General features: G+C 42.7%; 1 protein-coding gene across 1 annotated transcript in view; it reads right to left on the bottom strand.

The window, feature by feature from the left end:
* LOC309551408 (uncharacterized protein) overlaps window positions 1–23,082 on the bottom strand; it is a gene marked incomplete at its 3' end in the record, with an annotated part of 50,293 nt that overhangs the window by 4,637 nt on the left and 22,574 nt on the right. Inside the window, exons 5-8 of the mRNA XM_082251982.1 lie at window positions 22,627–22,781; window positions 21,821–21,983; window positions 14,815–14,973; window positions 13,721–13,888 (exon numbers count right to left, since the gene is read on the bottom strand). Of these exons, the coding sequence (XP_082108108.1) occupies window positions 13,721–13,888; window positions 14,815–14,973; window positions 21,821–21,983; window positions 22,627–22,781 (645 nt within the window). The remainder of the gene's footprint in view (window positions 1–13,720; window positions 13,889–14,814; window positions 14,974–21,820; window positions 21,984–22,626; window positions 22,782–23,082) is intronic.

Below are 23,082 nucleotides of genomic sequence, written 5' to 3'. Positions count from 1 at the left end.
TATAGGCAGTGAGGTATTTCCTGGCCTGCAGCTGCACATACACACACTGACTATGATTGTCAGTGTGCAGTAATGGCTTCCTGGAGGGTACCATCCGAACCTCGATCCGAAAGCCGGAGCCCATCATTATTACCATGTATTTTCCCACTGTATTTTGAAGGCTGTTTTTTTTTTTTTTTTGAACATGTGACCAATAGCAGAAGACTAAAAGCGCCTCCTGTCAATGTTTTCCTGCCAGGAGCTGACAGAAAAGACCAGCATAAAGATACTTGTTTGGCCATGTAATCATGCGCGTTTGCTTGCCTATGGCGTTTAGAAGCACATGAGCATAAACTCATTCCATTGGCTAGAATATTTATTTATTCTGGCCACTGGTATTAACTTGTGCACATCCACACACATTTATGCACGTTCATACTCATATATGCGTAAATTATGCCAGTAAAGTCGGCCATAGATTATATATTTTTTTTTTTTCTTGCAACCACGAGTTGCAGGAAAGAAAATCCCTCTGTTTCCCCATCAACACAGGCAGTATTGATGGGGATAACCTCCGATGGAGCTATTGTGTTCTCCCAGTGGCGGGGGAGAGGGCACGGGGAGTTGTCCCTGCCGTGAGAATACAGTGATTATTGCTAGCGGCTATAGCCACTGGCAATAAGTACATCCTAAAAAAAACTGACATGCTGGCTGTACCCAGGTCGATTGATAGATTGACAACAATCAGCCTGCCCATATATGGTTCGAATCTCGGCTGGTTCAGCAGGGACTCGAACCGTCTATGGCCGGCTTTAGTTTCTAAAACTACCAAGAGAACTCAGCAGCTAGGCTACAATAAGAAAGTCTTGCTTACCTTAATCTGAATCTTCTGTAACCTACTGCCACCTTGATCCACTGAGTACAACATAGGGTCAATGGAGGTTTACTTCATTAGGGTGGCGCTGTGTAACTTCCTCTCTGCTTGCTTTCCATATCACTGATCACAATAAAACTTCCAAAGCAGCTTCTGATAAACACATGACTTATACTGCTTGGTACTGTCTAATCTCCTACTGCATGTAAACACCTTGTGAAAGAAACCACTGATTACAGTCTCTAATTAGTGTCAGTTTTATATTTTGGCAGAGAATCTGTTTTCTCCAAAGATTTTGTCAAATGCATACTGTGTGTGTGACAGTGCTGAAACTGATAACCCCTACGCAAAAAAAAAAAAGGCTCAAGAACAAACTGTTTCTTTTCTACTTCATGCACAATTACCAGGGAAATAAATGCACACTTTAGTTATATATCCATATTGTCTTTTTTCTGGTGTGCTTTACTACATATCCAAACTTCCATTTTAGGGAATGAAAAAAAAAAGTGAACTATTGTTTTAAAACTACAAGATTTTTTCACTGCATCTTTATGCAAGGAATTTGAAAAGAAAACCTGCAGTTTGCCTGTGGTTTTATCAAAACCAAAGAAATGAACAGCAAAACACACTTCACATGATGCATGCTGCTGGACGTAGAATATAAGATGTAACCTTCTTCTGCATATGGAAAATGCATGTTAAAATACTTGTAAACATGTTTTAAAACAGGTCAGGTCAACTTTTTCCACTGGGAGATTTGTCTGCTTTTCTCTCCATAATGGTGGAGCCAGCTTTGTTCAAGCATCGTCCATAGTCAGACCCAGAGATGGCATAGTCAAGTGAATGCTGGTGCCTCTCAATGATTTGCTACAAAGTTACAGTCTGATTAGTGGGGAGGAAGAGATTGAGAATATGCTTTCTCTTACCTGTAGGAGAATGATCTCATTCTAGATAGAGCCATAGAGGTCTGGAGCTAACAAACTGCTTTAACCACTTGCCGACCGCCTAACCTACATTTACTGCAGCAGGTCAGCTCTATTGCGCAAAATCACGTACCTGTACGTCATTTTATGCAAAAGCCACTAGGGGGCGCGTGTGCCGCCAGAGGCGCTGTCGCGCGCTGATTGGACAGAGGGGGAGCCAATTAGTTGCTCCGGTGTACCTGATGTCCGCAGGCCACCCCTGATCGTTCCCGAGAGAGAGGCAGAACAGTGGTCTGCCTATGTAAACAATGCAGATCGCCATTCTGACAGGGGAGAAGATAGACATTTTGTGTTCCTGCCAAGCAGGAACACAGATCTCTGTCTTCCCCCAGTCAGAGCAACCCCCACACAGTTAGCAAGCACCCCCTAGGGACACATTTAACCCTTTACTCGCCCCTAATGTTAACCCCTTCCCTGACAGTGTCATTAGTACAGTAACAGTGCATATTTTTAGCACGGATTACTGTGATAATGTCACTGGTCCCCAAAAAAAGTGTCAAAAGTGTCAGTTAGGTGTCTGATTTGTCTGACGCAATGTCGCAGTCCCGCTAAAAATTGCTGATCGCTGTTATTACTAGTAAAAAAATAAACACAAATACCATTAAAATATCCCATAGTTAGCAGACACAATAACTTTTGCGCAACCCAATCAATATACCCTTACTGGGATTTTTTTATAAAAAAAAATTGTAGCAGAATACATATTGGCCTAAATTGATGATGAAGAAATTCGATATTCTTACATTTTTTTTATTGGATATGTTTTTAGAGCAGAAAATCAAAAATATGGTTTTTCTTTTTCAAAACTGTCACTCTTTTTTTGTTTATAGCACAAAAAAATAAAAACCGCAGAGGTGAACAAATACCATCAAAAGAAAGCTCTATTTAGGTACTGCATTGCACGACTGCACAATTGTCAGGTAAAGTAATGCAGTGCCGTATCACAAAATATGGCTTTGTCATTAAGGGGGTAAAAGTGTTTGCAGTTTCCGTACATTACATAGCCTATACTGATCAATCCAAACACCCAGTGCCTTCTACCTCCATCTGTCACATTTAAACTTTCACAATGTCTTGTAACTAGTGTTGAGCGAACACGGACTGTATTATTCGTGTTCGTACCGAATAATTGGATTTTTTGTACCCGAACACGGACACGGACACTTTACTGTATGTTCGGGTAAAAATCCGTGTTCGGTCGTTTTATTTCCGGGTTTTGCATGCTTTGGCGCTCTTTTCATGGCGGGCTTTCAACAGCCAATCAACAATCGTTTAACTGGTGTGCCTTAAGCCATCCCAGCCATGCCTGCAAATGTCTCAGTAGCTGTGATTGGCCGTCTGAAGCATGTGGCCAAGTCTTTATAAGTTCGAGGCAGCCGCAGCGGCGTCATTATGCTGCTTAGATTCAGGGACAGAGCACACATCAACGTGCTGGCTGCTGATTAGGGAAAGATAAGCAGGAAAAAACCATTTGTGTCCGGATAGAATTGAGGGACAGGTCGGAGTGTTTAGGCAGGGCGAGTTGTAGGCATTTTAGGGATAGAGTCTGCTGAATTATAGGGTCAGTGTCTTCTACAAACTACAATCGATATTGCTGTGTGGGGGGTGGGGTGAATCTGCACTCAATCCTGATCTACGATCTCTTCTCAATCCTGTTAGGGACAGAGTCTGCTGAATTTTAGGGAAACTGTGTTCTACAAACTACAATCGATATTGCTGTGTGGTGTGGGATTGGAGATAGGCAGGTGTCAGTGATCCACATCCATTTTTCTGTGTGTGAGCTGCAGTGAACACAATCTTTTTGGGCTGCAGTGAACACAATCTTTTTGGGCTGCAGTGAACACAATCTTTTTGGGCTGCAGTGAACACAATCTTTTTGGGCTGCAGTGAACACAATCTTTTTGGGCTGCAGTGAACACAATCTTTTTGGGGTGCAGTGAACAAAATCTTTTTGGGGTGCAGTGAACACAATCCTTTTTGGTGTGCAGTGAACACAATCTTTGTGGGGTGCAGTGAACAAAATCCTTTGTGGGGTGCAGTGAACACAATCTTTTTGGGGTGCAGTGAACAAAATCCTTTTTGGGGTGCAGTGAACAACATCCTTTTTGGGGTGCAGTGAACACAATCTTTTTGGGGTGCAGTGAACAAAATCCTTTGTGGGGTGCAGTGAACACAATCTTTTTGGGGTGGAGTGAACAACATCCTTTTTGGGGTGCAGTGAACAAAATCCTTTTTGGGGTGCAGTGAACAAAATCATTTTTGGGGTGCAGTGAACACAATCTTTTTGGGGTGCAGTGAACACAATCTTTGTGGGGTGCAGTGAACACAATCTTTTTGGGGTGGAGTGAACAACATCCTTTTTGGGGTGCAGTGAACAACATCCTTTTTGGGGTGCAGTGAACACAATCTTTTTGGGGTGCAGTGAACACAATCTTTGTGGGGTACAGTGAACAGAATCTTTGTGGGGTGCAGTGAACACAATCTTTGGGGGGTACAGTGAACACAATCTTTGTGAGGTGCAGTGAACACAATCTTTGTGGGGTGCAGTGAACACAATCATTGTGGGGTGCAGTGAACTCAATCTTTGTGGGGTACAGTGAACACAATCTCATACTTCTGAAGGTTTGAGGGTGCTGCCTGTTCCATACTCCCCCTACTCCTCATCTAGCCTTTTAGGGGTACAAACAATAGTAATTGGGGCCTAGTGTGGTTGTGTACGTGTGATATACATACACTTTTTTGGGATCATATTTTCTATTCCGCTATTTAATCAAAAACCTTTGGGGATCAGTTAAATTGGGGGATAGTCTGTGTTGGTACGTGTGAGAGAGATCCACCTTTCCAAGTTGTTGGGGTTCATCTCATACTTCTGAAGGTTTGAGGGTGCTGCCTGTTCCATACTCCCCCCTACTCCTAGCCTTTTAGGGGTACAAACAATAGTAATTGGGGCCTAGTGTGGTTGTGTACGTGTGATATACATACACTTTTTTTGGATCATATTTTCTATTCCGCTATTTAATCAAAAACCTTTGGGGATCAGTTAAATTGGGGGATAGTCTGTGTTGGTACGTGTGAGAGAGATCCACCTTTCCAAGTTGTTGGGGTTCATCTCATACTTCTGAAGGTTTGAGGGTGCTGCCTGTTCCATACTCCCCCTACTCCTAGCCTTTTAGGGGTACAAACAATAGTAATTGGGGCCTAGTGTGGTTGTGTACGTGTGATATACATACACTTTTTTGGGATCATATTTTCTATTCCGCTATTTAATCAAAAACCTTTGGGGATCAGTTAAATTGGGGGATAGTCTGTGTTGGTACGTGTGAGAGAGATCCACCTTTCCAAGTTGTTGGGGTTCATCTCATACTTCTGAAGGTTTGAGGGTGCTGCCTGTTCCATACTCCCCCCTACTCCTAGCCTTTTAGGGGTACAAACAATAGTAATTGGGGCCTAGTGTGGTTGTGTACGTGTGATATACATACACTTTTTTTGGATCATATTTTCTATTCCGCTATTTAATCAAAAACCTTTGGGGATCAGTTAAATTGGGGGATAGTCTGTGTTGGTACGTGTGAGAGAGATCCACCTTTCCAAGTTGTTGGGGTTCATCTCATACTTCTGAAGGTTTGAGGGTGCTGCCTGTTCCATACCCCCCCTACTCCTCATCTAGCCTTTTAGGGGTACAAACAATAGTAATTGGGGCCTAGTGTGGTTGTGTACGTGTGATATACATACACTTTTTTTGGATCATATTTTCTATTCCGCTATTTAATCAAAAACCTTTGGGGATCAGTTAAATTGGGGGATAGTCTGTGTTGGTACGTGTGAGAGAGATCCACCTTTCCAAGTTGTTGGGGTTCATCTCATACTTCTGAAGGTTTGAGGGTGCTGCCTGTTCCATACTCCCCCTACTCCTCATCTAGCCTTTTAGGGGTACAAACAATAGTAATTGGGGCCCAGTGTGGTTGTGTACGTGTGATATACATACACTTTTTTGGGATCATATTTTCTATTCCGCTATTTAATCAAAAACCTTTGGGGATCAGTTAAATTGGGGGATAGTCTGTGTCGGTACGTGTGAGAGAGATCCACCTTTCCAAGTTGTTGGGGTTCATCTCATACTTCTGAAGGTTTGAGGGTGCTGCCTGTTCCATACCCCCCCTACTCCTCATCTAGCCTTTTAGGGGTACAAACAATAGTAATTGGGGCCTAGTGTGGTTGTGTACGTGCGAGATACATACACTTTTTTTGATCATATTTCCTATTCCGCTATTCAATAAAAACCTTTGAGGATCAATTGAATTGCGGGATAGTCTGTGTCGGTACGTGTGAGAGAGATCCACCTTTCCAAGTTGTTGGGGTTCATCTCATACTTCTGAAGGTTTGAGGGTGCTGCCTGTTCCATACTCCCCCTACTCCTCATCTAGCCTTTTAGGGGTACAAACAATAGTAATTGGGGCCCAGTGTGGTTGTGTACGTGTGATATACATACACTTTTTTTGGATCATATTTTCTATTCCGCTATTTAATCAAAAACCTTTGGGGATCAGTTAAATTGGGGGATAGTCTGTGTCGGTACGTGTGAGAGAGATCCACCTTTCCAAGTTGTTGGGGTTCATCTCATACTTCTGAAGGTTTGAGGGTGCTGCCTGTTCCATACCCCCCCTACTCCTCATCTAGCCTTTTAGGGGTACAAACAATAGTAATTGGGGCCTAGTGTGGTTGTGTACGTGTGATATACATACACTTTTTTTGGATCATATTTTCTATTCCGCTATTTAATCAAAAACCTTTGGGGATCAGTTAAATTGGGGGATAGTCTGTGTCGGTACGTGTGAGAGAGATCCACCTTTCCAAGTTGTTGGGGTTCATCTCATACTTCTGAAGGTTTGAGGGTGCTGCCTGTTCCATACCCCCCCTACTCCTCATCTAGCCTTTTAGGGGTACAAACAATAGTAATTGGGGCCTAGTGTGGTTGTGTACGTGCGAGATACATACACTTTTTTTGATCATATTTCCTATTCCGCTATTCAATAAAAACCTTTGAGGATCAATTGAATTGCGGGATAGTCTGTGTCGGTACGTGTGAGAGAGATCCACCTTTCCAAGTTGTTGGGGTTCATCTCATACTTCTGAAGGTTTGAGGGTGCTGCCTGTTCCATACTCCCCCTACTCCTCATCTAGCCTTTTAGGGGTACAAACAATAGTAATTGGGGCCCAGTGTGGTTGTGTACGTGTGATATACATACACTTTTTTTGGATCATATTTTCTATTCCGCTATTTAATTTAACTGGGCCTCCATGCGAGACCTGTGTGCCTTGTTGCGCTGTTTTGAGTACTCCACCAACATGGCCAGTGGCAATGACGCCGTTCTCAGCTTAACTATCCCACTTCTATGCCTCCTTGAAAAAACAATTCGGGCGATGATGGAAGAGGATGTGGCACAGGATGAGGAGGAGGAGGAGGATGAAGAGGTAACATTTCCAAGGCTTTCAGGGCAGTCATTCGCAAGGGGCTCCGAGGGTGGGTTCCTGCACACGCAAACGCCAGGGACGCAATTGTCCAGCAGGGGCACAGTTCTGGAGGATGAGGAGGATGAGGAGGAGGAGGAGCTGGAGGAGGAGATGGAACCATGTTCACAGCAGGGTGGCACCCAGGCCAGCTCATGGCCATCACTGGTGCGTGGCTGGGGGGATACAGAGGACACGGACGATACACCTCCCACAGAGGACAGCCTTTCGTTGCCTCTGGGCAGCCTGGCACACATGAGCGATTACATGCTGCAGTGTCTCCACAACGACCGCCGAGTTGCCCACATTCTAACTTGTGCTGATTACTGGGTGGCCACGCTGCTGGATCCCCGTTACAAGGACAACGTACCGTCCTTAATTCACTCACTGGAGCGCGATCGCAAGATGCGCGAGTACAAGCGCACGCTGGTAGACGCCATGCTGCTGGCATTCCCATCTGACAGCGGGGCCACAGTGGAAGCACAAGGCAGAGGAGGAGGAGGAGGAGGTCGCCAACGCAACCAGGGCACCGCCAGCACCTCAGAAGGCAGGGTTAGCATGGCCGAAATGTGGAAAAGCTTTGTCAGCACGCCACAACAAACAGCAGCACCAGCAGCTCAGATGGAACGTCTTAGCAGGAGGCAGCATTTTACCAACATGGTGGAGCAGTATGTGTGCACACGCCTACATGTAGTGAATGACTGGTCTGCCCCCTTCAACTTCTGGGTCTCCAAATTGGGCACATGGCTTGAGCTTGCCCTTTACGCCTTGGAGGTGCTGGCGTGCCCTGCAGCCAGTGTATTATCTGAACGGGTATTTAGCACGGCTGGGGGCGTTATAACAGACAAGCGCAGCCGCCTGTCCAGAGACAATGTGGACAAGCTCACGTTCATTAAAATGAACCAGGCATGGATCCCACGGGACTTTTCCGTACCTTATGCAGAATAGCAATGGATACCGACCTTACCCACCCATTGTTCCATTTTTGCTCTTTCTCACTCTTTTGGGGTGTACCCTCATTTAAAATTTTTGAAAAGAAGCAGTGTTGGCTACCTCGTCCTCCTCCTCAGGGCCAGATTAATGTAGGGGCTATTGGAGCTGCAGCTCCAGGCCCCTACCTTTTATATAGGCCCCGGGTTGGCCATATTCACTGTTACCGCTCTTCTGTCACTTGTAAACACAGAAGTCTGGCTTCTATGCTCGCTTCCCCAGGCAGCACCCTCAGAACCTCCCCACACAGCGTGAAGGCCGGACAAGGAGGGACAGTTGGCGATGCATGGATGTGTTTATGGGCTTCAGAGACAGCATCCCATGTTGAATTAGGCATGCATGGCTGCACCCTTCCTCCTCTGGGTGCATGGCAAGGCACGGCCCTTAAGGCCCTTCAAAATCCTCAGCACCAAGCCCATGATGCTGTTAATCCGGCCCTGGTCCTCCTCCACCGCCGCTTCCACCTACACCGCCCATAGGTGTGCGCAGCCTATTGCATTAAGGTGTGCACCCCAAAGTTGAAATACACATGCATGTGTTTGCCAGCAGGGAGAGTAATGTATCGGGGCCATGTACCTGTAGGCAAGGAGAAATAGAGCAGAGCAGGTCCCAGGGAGATCTTTCCCATCTCCTCACTGGCAATGCTATGTGCCCTAGGTGATTAGGGTGTGCCCAGGCACACCCAGCACACCCTGTGCGCACGCCTATGTCACCGCCACATCCACCACCACCTCAACCTCCCTCCTACTCCATATGGGCCTCGTCCTTCAGAGATGAAGAAGAACATTGTTTTATTTTTCTGTTTTTTTTTTGTTGTTTTAAGTTATTTCCCTATCCACATTTGTTTGCAGAGCACTTGCCATGCTCTTAATTACGTTTTGCTGCCATTTGCAGCACTCTAGCCCTTTCCTTTGGTGTTTTAGAGCCATTTTAGTGCCTTAAAGTTCGGGTCCCCATTGACTTCAATGGGGTTCGGTGTCCGGGAAAAGTTCGGTAAAAGTCCGGGACACGGACCCGGACTTTTTTTTAAAGTTCGGCCGAACCCGTCGAACACGGACATCTAGGTGTTCGCTCAACCCTACTTGTAACAGAATATATCAATTTTTACCTAAAATATGCCCAACTTGGCCTGTCTCGTATTAAAATGAAAATCACTGTTAATGAGATTACTTTTTGGACCTATGCAAGATCTATTCAGTTTTTTCCAAGCCTGAAAAACTACAGCACATGGTGCAGCAGCCTATTGAATGCTCATGGCACTGTTTGCAGTAAAGGTTTATTCTGGCCAGTAGCCCATTATGAATGGGCACCATGCCAATCATTCAATGTGTGCCACAAGCCCCACTGACCTGTTGAGATCCCTACCCCCGCCTATCTAAGTGTACATACAAATACAAGTCTTCCATAGTGAATATAACTATTATGATTAGGTATTTAATCTTTATATAGTAATAAAGTAGAATAAAATTAAAAAATTTTGTATTTGTACATGGCACAATTGTTTTCCAGTATACTTTAGAAGTAATGTAGCATGCACATGACTTAGATGTGATTCAGGTACATTGTGCCATCTGGTGGCCACAGGCGTTATTGTATGACATTACAGTATAACTAGGCAGGTTGCTAAAAGGGGGCAAAAAGTTAGGTTTATACTGTGATCGTGCACTAATGAGAACTAACAGGATAGATGCAGCTGTGTGCAAGTTGGAGACATGGATTTATAGGTTATGCTGCATATATGCTATAAACTAGTGTTTCTGGGTGCACATTTGGCCCCTGCAGCACATAGGAATGATTTGCACTGGCTCTGCCCATTATTTTTTGGAAATAAATATTTGTATTTGTGATAGTAATTGCATGCAAATACCTTCAGTAAAAAAGCACTGCACTTTGTAAAACATTATCTATCTTGCTAATGCTCCCAGTTGCTAACACTATATAGCAAACACTACATCTGTAAGAAAGTTCAACAAGATTTTTTATTGGATTTCTCTATGTTCCATTGTAGCCAGAATTCACATAGCTATTCACATGTAGGATAGGCATGTCTCATTCCAGAAGCCGATGGGCAGGGTCAGCAAAGCACAGGATTCAGCGGGGGAATGTAGAGGCCTCAGCCAGGCATAGCATAGAGCTCAGTGCTGCAGAGCACAGGGCTCAGAAGGGCAAAGCACAGGAATTAGTGGGGCAATGAACAGGGGGTCTAGATCTACCTACTCCCTGGTTGCAATTGAAGGTAAGATCGTGGAAAACCCCTGGGGAATCCTGGTTAGGAAACCCTGATGTAGATGAACATCTTCAAATCTATGTAAACCCTATCAACGATCTTCTTTTATTTGTTCCCTTTTGGTCTGGTATATATATACACAACTGAAAGTGTTTTGTTATATCTGTTCAATAAGTACAAAAAAGTACCTGTTAATCTTGTCTGAAACCCAGAGCTCTCCTGTGTCTTCTGCATACTTCCTGAGTTATCCCAACCAGTCGATTGGTCATTCTGTTCTTATCTTGGGACTAAATATCATTAGCCTTTATATTGTACAGAATAGAGGTTTGAAAACACAGTGAGGTTGATTTACTAAACCTGACCATAGATGGTTGGAATCTCAGCAGGAACCGGCCAAGATTGGAACCATTTATGGGCAGGCTGAATTGATCAACTTGGGTACAACTAGCCTGCCGGATTTTACATGTGATTATCGCCAGCGGCTGTTATAGCCACTAGCAATAATCACTGTGTTCTCCCAGCAGGAGTGGGTATCCCTGTTGGTAGCACACAATGACTCGTTGGGAAGGATTCCCTTTCAGCACTGTCTGATGGTTGCAGGAAAGAAATTCACTCCATCTATGACTGGCCTAAAGGCAAATATGCTGTTCACATTGTAAGGCAATACTTAGTGAATGTGGTGAAATTCCACTTTGCAAAAAAATACCCAATCGTGTGCAAGGAAAATAAAAAAAGTGCTTTTGCTTGCACGTGTTAGGATGATGGAAGTCAGCAAAACTTCATCTCATTTACTAAGGTCTGGGGCAAATTTCCTTGCAAGTAAACAGCTTATTTACCTCTAGTGAATCAACGCCTCAGTCCACTAAAGTGCTGTGTAGTGTCAGCCCTCAGGACTTAAAAGTAGAGTACATTTCTGGCACATCAGCAGGTATTATTTGTACTTCCAGAGTGCTTAAAGAGATAAAACACAGGGAAATGTGTATATATTGCAGGGGTGTACTGGTTATGTTTTTTTAAGATTGCCTTGACATACACATTAAGTCCCAGCCAGGCAGGCAGGTTTTCCTAATGAGGGATGGGAAACATGGATGGGGGATCCCTGGAAACAAGCGGGCACCTTACATCAGAAAAATATATAGGGTTTACCTTTTAGACTTATTTGGATTGCATCCATAATTATAAATATCGGTATTTTATGCATGGGTAATGTGGATTGAGCTGATCCGCCTAATTTGCTGGCCTCTCTTGGTTATATGCATCACACCGCTATTAACTTCTTTCAGCGGTCTATTTACTTCCACGTATGATGCCGTTAGTTGCCTCACTTCCGGTTTACCACGGAAATGACGCCACGCTGTGTACCTTACACCACAATGAGGCTTGGAATGCACGCCATCGCCATAGGGCAGCTTTCACACAGGTGGGATACATTTCAATTTACATTTAACCCATAAATATGTGCGAATTTATGACTGAATACTGGCAATATCCTTTGAGAAAGTTATCTCTAACGAAACGCATCAGAACTATGCCAAGGACAGCCTGATTTGCTTGCTTGATACATGCTTGTATCTCTGGATGTCTGTAAGTGTACTTCCCTTTTTTAAATAAACTTTTACACTATGTTTGCTTCCTCTGGTTTATCCTTTTATGTCATCTGTGGGTTGAGACTTCCCTCCTCCCTCAAATCCATCTTATGACTATCCATTGGAATATCTGAGGTTACAACTTTCATTGGAGTTATCAAAGACCTACTGTATCAGCTAATCTGACCCGTTTGAGGTACTGGTATTTTGGGTCCACAGTCTCTGGTGAGCGCATTATTATCTCTCCTCTGATGGTGTCGGGATCTGGCAACCACTGTGACCACACTTATTTTTGGATTGTTTGCTGTACTATTCACATGGGACTTTCTTATTATTTGTTTATTCACCATTTTTGGTGAATTCTTCTGTTTATGGACTTATTTGTTTAATCACTTTTAGCGCTGCACTTTATTTATTTTGTTCACCTTACATCAGAAGGCTGACAGTGAGCTTGTGAGATTTAGGTGCATGCAGCTACAGCAGCCAGGAGTTGTGTGGATTAGTACATATCAGGGACAGAGAAAAAGGTCAAAGTAATTATTGTAACTTAACATAGTTATGCTTAAATTAAAATAACCGTCAAACAATTAATCATGACACAATTTGTATTCATTTATTTTCAGTCTGATGTCTAGGCTCTGTTTTTGGAAGATAGTGATAAGGACAACAATTATGAAGATGAAATACATTTCTTAAAATATTTAAATATTGTTAAACAGGCGGTCCCTGGGTTACAAACATACAACTCATACTTACAAACAGAGGGAGACAGCAAGAAGTGAGAAGAAATCTACCCCTAGGGAGGGAAATTCACTCCTGTAAGAGTTCTCATGGGAAAAAGGTGTCTCCGCTGAAGCTTTATCACTAATTGTTGTTTCCACAACAACCCAAAATGTTCAAAATCCAATTGTCATAGGGACAGAAAGTGAGGTAAAATCTTCACAACAGGGGCACAGACAGCAAAATAAATGTTACAGGGGTGTTAGCCCTTCTCTATGCTATCCACAGAACTAAAAAAATATTTTTTTTGGCTGGAGTTACACTTAAAAAAAGTGTACTTGTTCCATCTTACATGCAAGTTCAACTTAAAGTGGAGCTCCGCCAAAAAGGGGAGGTTCTGCTCCTTTGCCTCCTCCCCCCCCGCACCTTTTGGAGGGGGGGGGGAGTGGGTACCTGTTTTTGACAGGTATGCATCACCACTTCCGCGGCGAGGTCCCCTGAAAGTTCGGTCCCCCTCCTCCTTCCCCCCTGCCGGGCCATTTATGAAGCGCAGCGCTTTTCACACATACGCAGTAGGGAACCGGCTGTGAAGCTACATGGCTTCACTGCCGGTTTCCCTTAGAAGGAATGGCAGTGGCAGCACCCGGAACCCGACCAAAGAATCTGCTGGGGTGCCGACATCATGGGATCCCTGGAACAGTAAGTGTTCTATTATTAAAAGTCAGCAGCTACAGTATTTGTATTTTTGGTGGGGGAGCTGGAGCTCCGCTTTAAGAACAAACCCACAGAACCCACCTTGTTTGTAACCCGGGGGCTGCCTGTTATTACTAATTGTATTGTAATTGATCGTTACCTGACTTTGTAGCTGACTAACATGGTCAATAAGCAAGGTCTTGTCTCTCTGTAATTCTGTGTTGATTTGCTCTTCTTTAGCCAAAATAGCTTGCAGCTCAGCAATGTGACTACTCATAGTATTTGTATTTAAATCTTGAAGTGTGTTGCCACTCAGCAGCAAGTTCATCTGTAACATGGAAAATAAAACTGAAACAACAACTATTTATTAGCCTGAACACCAAAAGGCATATAATGCATTATGTTTTTTTTTAATAAATATGACACATGCTGTACATTGTCTAACAATAGCAATTTATTGTTTTAAACTTTCCACACACATTACAATTGGAATCAAAATCTTTGTACAGTATCTTTAGGTTTTGTGAGGGGTTAGCTCGGTAGCTAGAGAGGGTGACCCCTTGGGGGGGTTTGTTACACAGACAGATAGCTGAGGAGTAGTTGAAAACAACAGTCTATGGTTTATTCTTGCAATTTTCTTCACACAAGTGCAAGCATCAAAAACAGCATAATTCAAAACAAACATAAAATAAAATAAACCCTGGCCACTGTGGGCGTCTACCTTCACACACAGGAACCTATCTATGGAGTCTGTCCCAACCTTCTGCTGGTCCTACAGCAGACACTCAATAGTCCATTTACTTTCTCTTCACACAGAAAATGTCCATTTGTTTTTCTTCACACAGAAAAAGTTCATCACCTCACCTTTAGAAGTCTCTCAGCTGACTGCTCTCCTCAGCTCACACAGCCTCAGGAGGCAGCAATCAGTAGTCATCCCCTGGATAACTTATAGAGGCCTTAATTGCCTCATTCTGAATAGCTGAAGCTTTTTCAACGTCCTTACACCTTCCTGGCTACCTCTGCAGCCGACACCCTATAGTAATTGGTGAATTGTCTAAACAAAGCAGAAGTGTATCTCCTGTCTGTGACAACACCCATAGATTTACCTGACTTCCTGTCACAGTTTTCTATCAATTATGCAGTGTGAAGACCTCCAAGGCAAGACCACGACAGAGGCAAGATTGGTTCCTGCACTATTCAAAAACTAAAAATACATACTTTTTCCTGCCTTACTTGTCTTTGTGTCGTAATTACCTGCTCCATCAGATCTTTTAAACGTTCCTTCTCTTGTAACAGAAGAGCTTCCTGCCATTTTACCTCCTTGCTCAGCTGCCCTTCTCTGTCCTTGACACTTAGAAGCTGAGTAACGCTAGATGAATTATGAGTATAATTCTCTTCCCTCAGTTGTCTCTGCTGGAATTCAAAAAGTAGTACTGTTATTATATACCCCTATTGTTATCTCTCACAATTTTGTAGGCATTGTATCATGGCGAAATTAGATCTATATACAATTATGAATGGAGATTTATTTTGCAGATACTCTATATATCACCCTTCCAGTTAGCACCCTTCCAGTTAGGTTCCTAAGAAGTAAGGCAAATTTATCTTTGTGTGGCTCCTCTGTAATTAGCGGAAGAGTTGTTGATTGCTTTTGGCTGTTCTGGATCTCATAGGCTGCAAGATTGATTGCTCTCCCCTGCCTTCCAGGGGCTTCTGGAACAAAGAGGGTTGAGCAGTGCAAATGGGCAGCCTGAATATTTATTGTGCTCCAGCCAATCCCTGAGGAGGTGTGCCCAGAAGGTGACTGGAGAAGCATATAAATAGTCTGGGATTAAGCCCTTGTTCACATTGAATGTGGCTTTGAAATTGTGCAGCTTCAAAGCCGCATGTCATTGTGACTTCGGTGCGACTTGGAAGACATCTGTGTGGCTTCATGCACAGTTGTCTATGAAACCACCAAAAGTAGTGTAGGAACTACAATTTGATGCGGCACCACAAAGTCGGCATTACACCAATTTGAACAGTGACTTTGTTATGCGATTTGACCTGTCAAATTGCATTACAAGATGCCCTCCGGTGTTAGAGGGAGCTTAGAGCAGAGGGGTCTCTTCTCCCTGTTGGAGGGAATCTGGGTGAATTTGGGTAGGGTTGGCTACGCAGCAGCTATCCTGAGTCAAGCTATTTTTCATGTGGCACAGTTGTGGGGGGCTATTAACCTATTGAAGAGAACCCTCCTCTGGGAGCCTGGTCTGGAGATCTCACTGACGAGTGTCTGGTAGATACTGGAAGGAGGCATCTGGCGATCCTATGACATTGTGAGTACTGTTTTGAACCCAGGGTTCTAGTGACTGTGAACTGTATCTTTTGGGTGGAGAAGTCAGTAGGATTTCTCTCTGGTATAGCATCTAAAATGAAGAGACCCAGTTCTGCCCAAAATCACAGCCCGGAGCTCAGTGTTGACAATCAACACAGAGCTCTGTACAGAAAGAACAATCTCTCAGAGATTCGCAGAGCAGGGATGAGAAACTTAGAGATCTAGTAGTAAAAGCAGCACACTTTACACATATTACACATAGCTAGACACACATTAAACCCCTTCTCAGCCACTGTCATTAGTACAGTGATAGTGTATAATATTATCACTGATCACTGTATTAACGTCACTGGTGATCAGCGTCAGTTAGTATCAGATTATCCACTGTACTATCACAGACTCATTAGTCACTGATCAGGCACTAAATCTTTCACGCAAAACAATCAATATACACTTATTGGGATTTTCTTATCAAAGACATGTAGCAGAATACATTTTGGCCAAAATTTGTGAAAAAAATATATATTTTTTACATTTTTTTATTGGATATGTTTTGTAGCAGAAAGTAAAAAATAGTTTGTTTTCAAAATTTTTGGTGTTTTTTTATTTATATTGCAAAACATAAAAAACCCAGAGGCGATCAAATACTACCAAAATAAATCTCTATTTGTGTGAAAAAAAATGCATTTGGATATAGTACTACATGCCTGTGCAATTACAAGTTAAAGTAGTGCATTGCTAAATAGAAACAAATGGCCTGGTCATGAAGGCGGTAAAATCTTCTGGAGGTCAAGTGACTTAAAGAGACTTAGAAGAGTTAAGTGTCGTCCTGTTAATATACAGTGAATCTGGAGTATCCCATACTACCTTACATTCCATCCACGTTTCTCAACATTAAAACACCTAAAAGATATCCCCTAGACCAGGGGTGTCAAACTCAAATTCATTGTGGGCCGCATTAGCATTATGGTTTCCCCTCAAAGGGCCAGTTGTATCTGTAAGACTATATAAATGTATCTACTTTTTATTATAGTAAATAATTGCCTTTGCATTTGATTACTGGTTTTAGTAATAGCTTAAGACTTAATGTGTGAAGGGCATGTGCAGACCGGCACGAAGCCCACTCACACTCCTGTAGCAGATGATGCAAGTCTGAAAAGGAGGGTCACACTCTGCTGGTATCCTCCAATAGAAACTGGTTCTGCCATGGTGTTCTGTTTGAGCAGTCTCCAATAAAGTTTCTTATGGATGATACCAGCAGTGTGGGGCTCTCCTTTTCAACTGACACAGAATTGCATTATTCTCATAATAATTGTAAGCAAATGCCCAGAGCACCCCACCCCCCTTACCATCAGAAGTCAAGAGTCCTCCACCATCCTTTTCATCACAGTGCACTCCCCTTGTGCTGCTATTGGGAAGAAGCTGAGGGCAGAGCTGGGAAGCAGAAAGTACAGGGTCTGGAGAAAGACCAGAGGAGGGCTGGAGTCATTTGCCAGAGTCTGTTGAATGCTGAGACCAGGGAAGGCGGAGATCAGGGGGTGCTGCAAGTGGATAGAGAGCTGTAGGAGGAGTTCTGTCCTCCTCTCTGCCACTGACTGCTAAAACAGGGGGCAGAGACAAGCCTTTCCGTGGCAGCATGGGGAAGCACAGGATCAGGCAGAAGTGTTCTGTCCTCCTCTCTGTTGCTGACTACTGAAACAAGGTGGGGGCAGGGAGGAGGGGTTGCTGCAGCTGCAGGAGAGGTGCGAGGGCAACATGATTTGGCCTGGAGGGCAAAATGTGGCCCGCAGGCCTTGTGTTTGACATGTGCCCTAGACTGATTATTAAACCAGAATGAATGGATTGTTGCTGTGTGCCTGGCTAACTTTGCATTGATTTGGGAAAGAACTGGTACATTTACAGCGGCTCCTAGGGAGGCAGTGCTACATATTTACTGTATATATAATTTTTTCGCACATAGTATTGCATACCTATGATTGCTAAAACAGAAACTAGATGTGATGTGGATCATGACTCAGTTATTTTACATGAAAATGTTTAGAATTCTAAAACTACATCTGTTGCTTGGCAACCTGAGAGGTCAATGTGAGTGGGAGTCAAGAGAGAAAGCAAGAAACACCTATGTGTCCCTCCCATTTAATCATTTGCCAATGCAATACAGCAAGAAGAAAAACAGCTTGTCATTGGAATGACTAACACATTAAACTCTTGAAATCTTCTCATATCTCAATCTTATAATATGGATGTTGTATTGCAGGGATGTTGGAGTATTGGTAACAAAACAACCAAGGACAGGTCCATAACACACTTGTTTAGTGTTTAACTCAATCAAAGGGGTGGTCTGGGTTTTGCAATATTTGTCCCTGGAGAATCACTGATAATCATCAAAACATAAAAAGGCCATTTGCAATGTAGATTCAGTTTTCAGAATCTATTATTTAGGGTGCTGTTTGAACTAATATTTATTTAGGGTTGACATTTACATCTTGGTTAGTCAGCCAAGCTTTATAGTTTAACCACTTGATCCCCTTCATAAACATATCATTTGTTTTGCTTTTCAGCATTGTGCTACTTTAACTGGCAATTGCGCGGTCATGCAACACTGTATCCAAATTACATTTTTTTCACACAAATAGAGCTTTCTTTTGGTGGTATGTGGTATTTAACCACTTGCCGACCGCCAGCAGTACATATACTGTGGCAGGTTGGCTCTTTCCCGCACCCATTCACCACATGGGAAGCTGATCTGGGGGTCTGCTGGCTGCCACCAGGATCCCCCCCCCCCCCATTGCTCCCTATGGAGACAGAAGAGCGGTCTGCAGACCTGTTCTGTCAGCAATGAACACAGGGCTCCTGTGTTCCTCCTATTTAGGCACACAGGTCCCTGTTTTCATTCCATAAGTCTATCCTCCACACAGTTAGAAAGCACCCCCTAGGGACACATTTAACCCTTTGATTGCCCCTGCTGTTAACCCCTTCCTTGCCAGTGTCATTAGTACAGTAACAGTGCATATGTTTAGCACTGATTACTGTAGTAATATCACTGGTCCCCCCAAAAGTGTCAGTTAGGTGTCCGATCTGTCCGCCAAAATAACGCAGTCCTGCTAAAAATCACTGATCGCCGCCATTACTATGAAAAAAAAAAAAAAATTGATAAAAATGACATATCTTTCCCCTAGTTTGTAGGCGTGATAACTTTTGCGCAAACCAATCAATATACTCTTATTGGGATTTTTTTTTACCAAAACATGTGGCAGAATACATATTGGCCTAAAGTGATGAAAAAATTCGATTTTTAATTTTTTTCATTGGGAATGTTAAATAGCAGAAAGTAAAAAATATTGTTTTTTTTTTTTTTTTCAGAATTGTCGCTCTTATTTTGTTTATAGCGCAAAAAATAAAAATTGCAGACTTGATCAAATACCACCAAAAGAAAGCTCTATTTGTGGGGAAAAAAGGACATCAATTTTATTTGGGGTACAGCATCGCATGACCGCACAATTGTGAGTTAAAATAACGCAGTGCGGAATCTCAAAAAAATGGCCTGGTTATTAAGGGGGTAACACCTTCCAGTCTTTAAGTGGTTAAAGGGATTGTAAAAACAGAAGGTTTTTCTTTCTATCTTAATGCATTCTATGCATTAGGATTAAAAAACCTTTTGTGTGCAGCAGCCCCCACAATACTTACCTGAGACCATCTTTCTCCTGCGATGTTGCAGGAGTTTCTCAGCTGCCCGGGACTCCCCTCCACATTGGCTGGGACAGCAGCGCAGCACAGTTGGCTCCCGCTGCTGGCAATCAAAGTCAGTCAGCCAAATAGAAGAGAAAGGGGGCGGGGCCAAGCCGCGGCTCCGTGTCTGAATGGACACAGGAAGCTACTGTAAAACTCGGCTTGGGTGTCCCCATAACAAGCTGCTTGCTGTGGGGGCACTCAACAGGAGGGAGGGGCCAGGATCACAGAAGAGGGACCCGAGAAGAGGAGGATCCAGGCCACACTGTGCAAAACCAACTGCACAGGGGAGATAAGTATGATTTGTTATGTTATTTAAAAAAAAAATAGACTTTACAATCACTTTATTCACCACTGGATTTTTTATTGTTTTGCTATATAAATTAAAAATACTGAAATAAAAATAAAAAAATAAATAAAAAGACACGTTTTTATTTCTTTCACAAAATTTTGCAAACAAATAATCTTGTTTCATAAATTTAGGCCAAAATGTAGTCTGCTACATTTCTTTGATAAAAATAACTCAAATCGGTGTATATTATTTAATGTGTGAAAGTAATAAAGTATACTAACTATGGTATATATATTTGAAAAGTGATCACTCCTGATGTACCGACGGCCAATCTAATTTCTTAAGGCCCTAAAATGCCAGGGCAGTACAAATACCCCCAAATGACCACTGTTTGGAAAGTAGACAGCCCAAAGTATTTAGTAAAAAGCATAGCGAGTTGTTTGAAGTTGTAATTTTATGTCACAATTTCAGAAAGAATTTAAACAAAAAACATTTTTTCACAATTCTTTTCACATACTGGAATCCATTCATGACTGTTTTGCCAACAATGTAATCATGTGATCGCTGTGACCAATCATAGCAATACATGATACCCCAGCCACCAAGTGCCATTATCTGCTGTGTCCCAGACACAGTAGTCATGGGATGGTAGCGCTGCCTGCCCGAGGGGGCACACTAGTACGGATGTGCATGACTAGAAGACTAGTTGAAAATAAAGATAAAATAGCCTAATAAAAGAGAAAATACTAATGCAGTCACCACATCTAAGGATTGGTAGGCTGCATTATATTAAAATTTTTGTTTTTATGTTTAAAGTATACAGTATGTGAACCCCTACCCTTTAAACATTATAAATTGCTTTTGTCCTTTTTTAGAAGTGATCACATAACCTCTCTTCTCAGCTGCAAAAGGGGCCTAAAGAAGTGGGGGTGGAGAAGCCGCAGTACACTGATATTTCCACTGAATGGCTGTGCACAATCTGATCATTGGAGGACAGGCAGGCTGTTCTTCCAGCACAGCCAAAAAACTGACCACACTGGGATGGATGTGCTCTCATGCCTAGCATTGTCAGTTTGAAATAGGAAAGCAGGAACACCAGGTATTCCACACAGAGGAAGCAATACAAAGAGAAAAGGATACTTTATAAAACAAGTACACAAGTACATACTACAACAGACACATATCAGGCATGTAGCGACAGAAGGTGGTCCTTCATTTCGAAAGCATTAGGGGTCCTCGGGGACGCTGTCCGTGATCTTTTCCTGGCAGCAGAGATCGCCCTGCTGTTACTGGGGGCTACCCGGATCATGGACAGCATCCTCGAGGACCCCCCATGCTTGCAAAGTGAAGGACCACCTTCTGTCACTACATGCTTTTTTTTTAACCCACCTTTTGTGAGTAATTTTAACCTTTATCTTATTAAAGTGGTTTTACTGCTACACTTAGTAGGCGCTTGTGGTCTTCTCTCCATTTGCTTCCTCGACAGAGCCGCTTCTCTTGTCACCACCAACAGCCACCCAGTGTACAATCACCAGACCAGGATCTGCCTCTCATCCCAGGATCACCCTTTTACTGCCAGGGATACATTGATATATCTGGACTTGCGCCAAATACTGTTTTTTCTGGTTATAACTTTTTATTGGAGAACAAAGTAAACAGGTAACAACAATTGGTAAACAAGTGACAAGATGAGTACAATCCATATGCGCTAACAGAATAACGGCTACAATAACCATGGGTCATACTTAGGAGTAGGTGGATAAGAGGCAACTAGGGGGGGCTGTGGCCAGGACTCTGCGATTGGCTTAGCCAACCCACAGGCACCCCATAAAGGGAACACCAAATACTGTTTTTAACTTTATTACTAGTTTAAGGAATTACTGATTAAAGTTTGGTCGTAATAGCATTTGCTGCATTGATCTTACCATTTCCAGTTGTTTGATAATTTCCAATAACTGAGCCTGCAATACACTATTTTCACTAGTCAAGGATGCACAGTCATCCCTCATTTTCTTTCTCAGAACACGGTCCTGTTCAGACTGCAGATCTTTCTCCCGAAGTTGCTGGTGAAGGAAGCTTATTTCATTCCTATAAGTGAAAATATAATGCCATCATTTTGTAAATATGCTACTCTCCAAAGCAAGGAGGGCGACATTACTAACTTTGTTGGAATTAGGAAATAAAGTGTAACCCCCCTTTCATCAGTCTGCTGACAGGGCATGAGGTCAGCTCATTACTGTAAGCGTGTTTCTTGTGTTAGACTGACAACAGTGTGCAAAGCAATAGACCCTTATTGACTGACACTGATGCTCTGCTCTTTCTCAGTCTGAATATTGCGTCGCAGAAGGGTACATGACATAAAGGGAGATTCAGGTGCTAATACCAGCTGTATTTAACTCTCTTATCCTCAGAGGTCACTGAAGCCTAGCTGTCAAAACCAAGGCATATTTATAAAGCAGTGAAACTGATATAAATAAGCCATCATTTCATTATTTGTCTACCTACATTTTTCATATATTAAAATACAAGTATGCCATTCTTTCTTCTGAGATGGTCATTTTATTTATTTTTTTCCTTCAATGAATAATGTTTACATAATATTACACACTTTAATTGGTCTTAGTTGAATTTTTGTTTGCGTGTATATCTTGGTGATCCACGTGAAAATGGATCTCTGCGCTATATGTACAATGTTCACACAGAATACTTAGATGGGGACAGAGTTTTGTACCTTAAATCAAGTGTAAGTTGATTGTTGGTTGTTGCTGTGTGTTTAATCAGTTTATCCTCCATTTCATGCCTGGCTGAGTTCACCTTCAGCAGTTCAATTCTCTTCTGTGACAGCTGGTTTTCCATATCTTTCTGATTTTCCATTCTTTGTTTTAGCTATTCAAAAAAGAAAAACTAAGGACAAGCTTGACAGCACATGGACACCAGAAATTTTCCAAGTTTTAAGAACAATTAAAAGTACTGCAATGGTTGAACTGGATAATGTTTAAAGCAGTGCTACACCCTTTAAAAAAAAAAAAAAAAAAAAAAATTATTAATAATAATAATAATAATTAAAATTATTGGAGCTGCTGACTTAATTCAATGACACTCACCTGTTCAGGGATCCAGCGCTATGCTCCCCCGAACCACTTCTTCGGGTCCGCGGCACTGGCATGGTTACCGTGGGCAGCCAGCT

The sequence above is a fragment of the Pelophylax lessonae genome (assembly GCF_965119305.1).
Source record: "Pelophylax lessonae genome assembly, chromosome: 3".
NCBI classification, from domain to species: Eukaryota; Metazoa; Chordata; class Amphibia; order Anura; family Ranidae; genus Pelophylax; species Pelophylax lessonae.
This window is presented reverse-complemented; position numbering and strand designations above follow the sequence as displayed.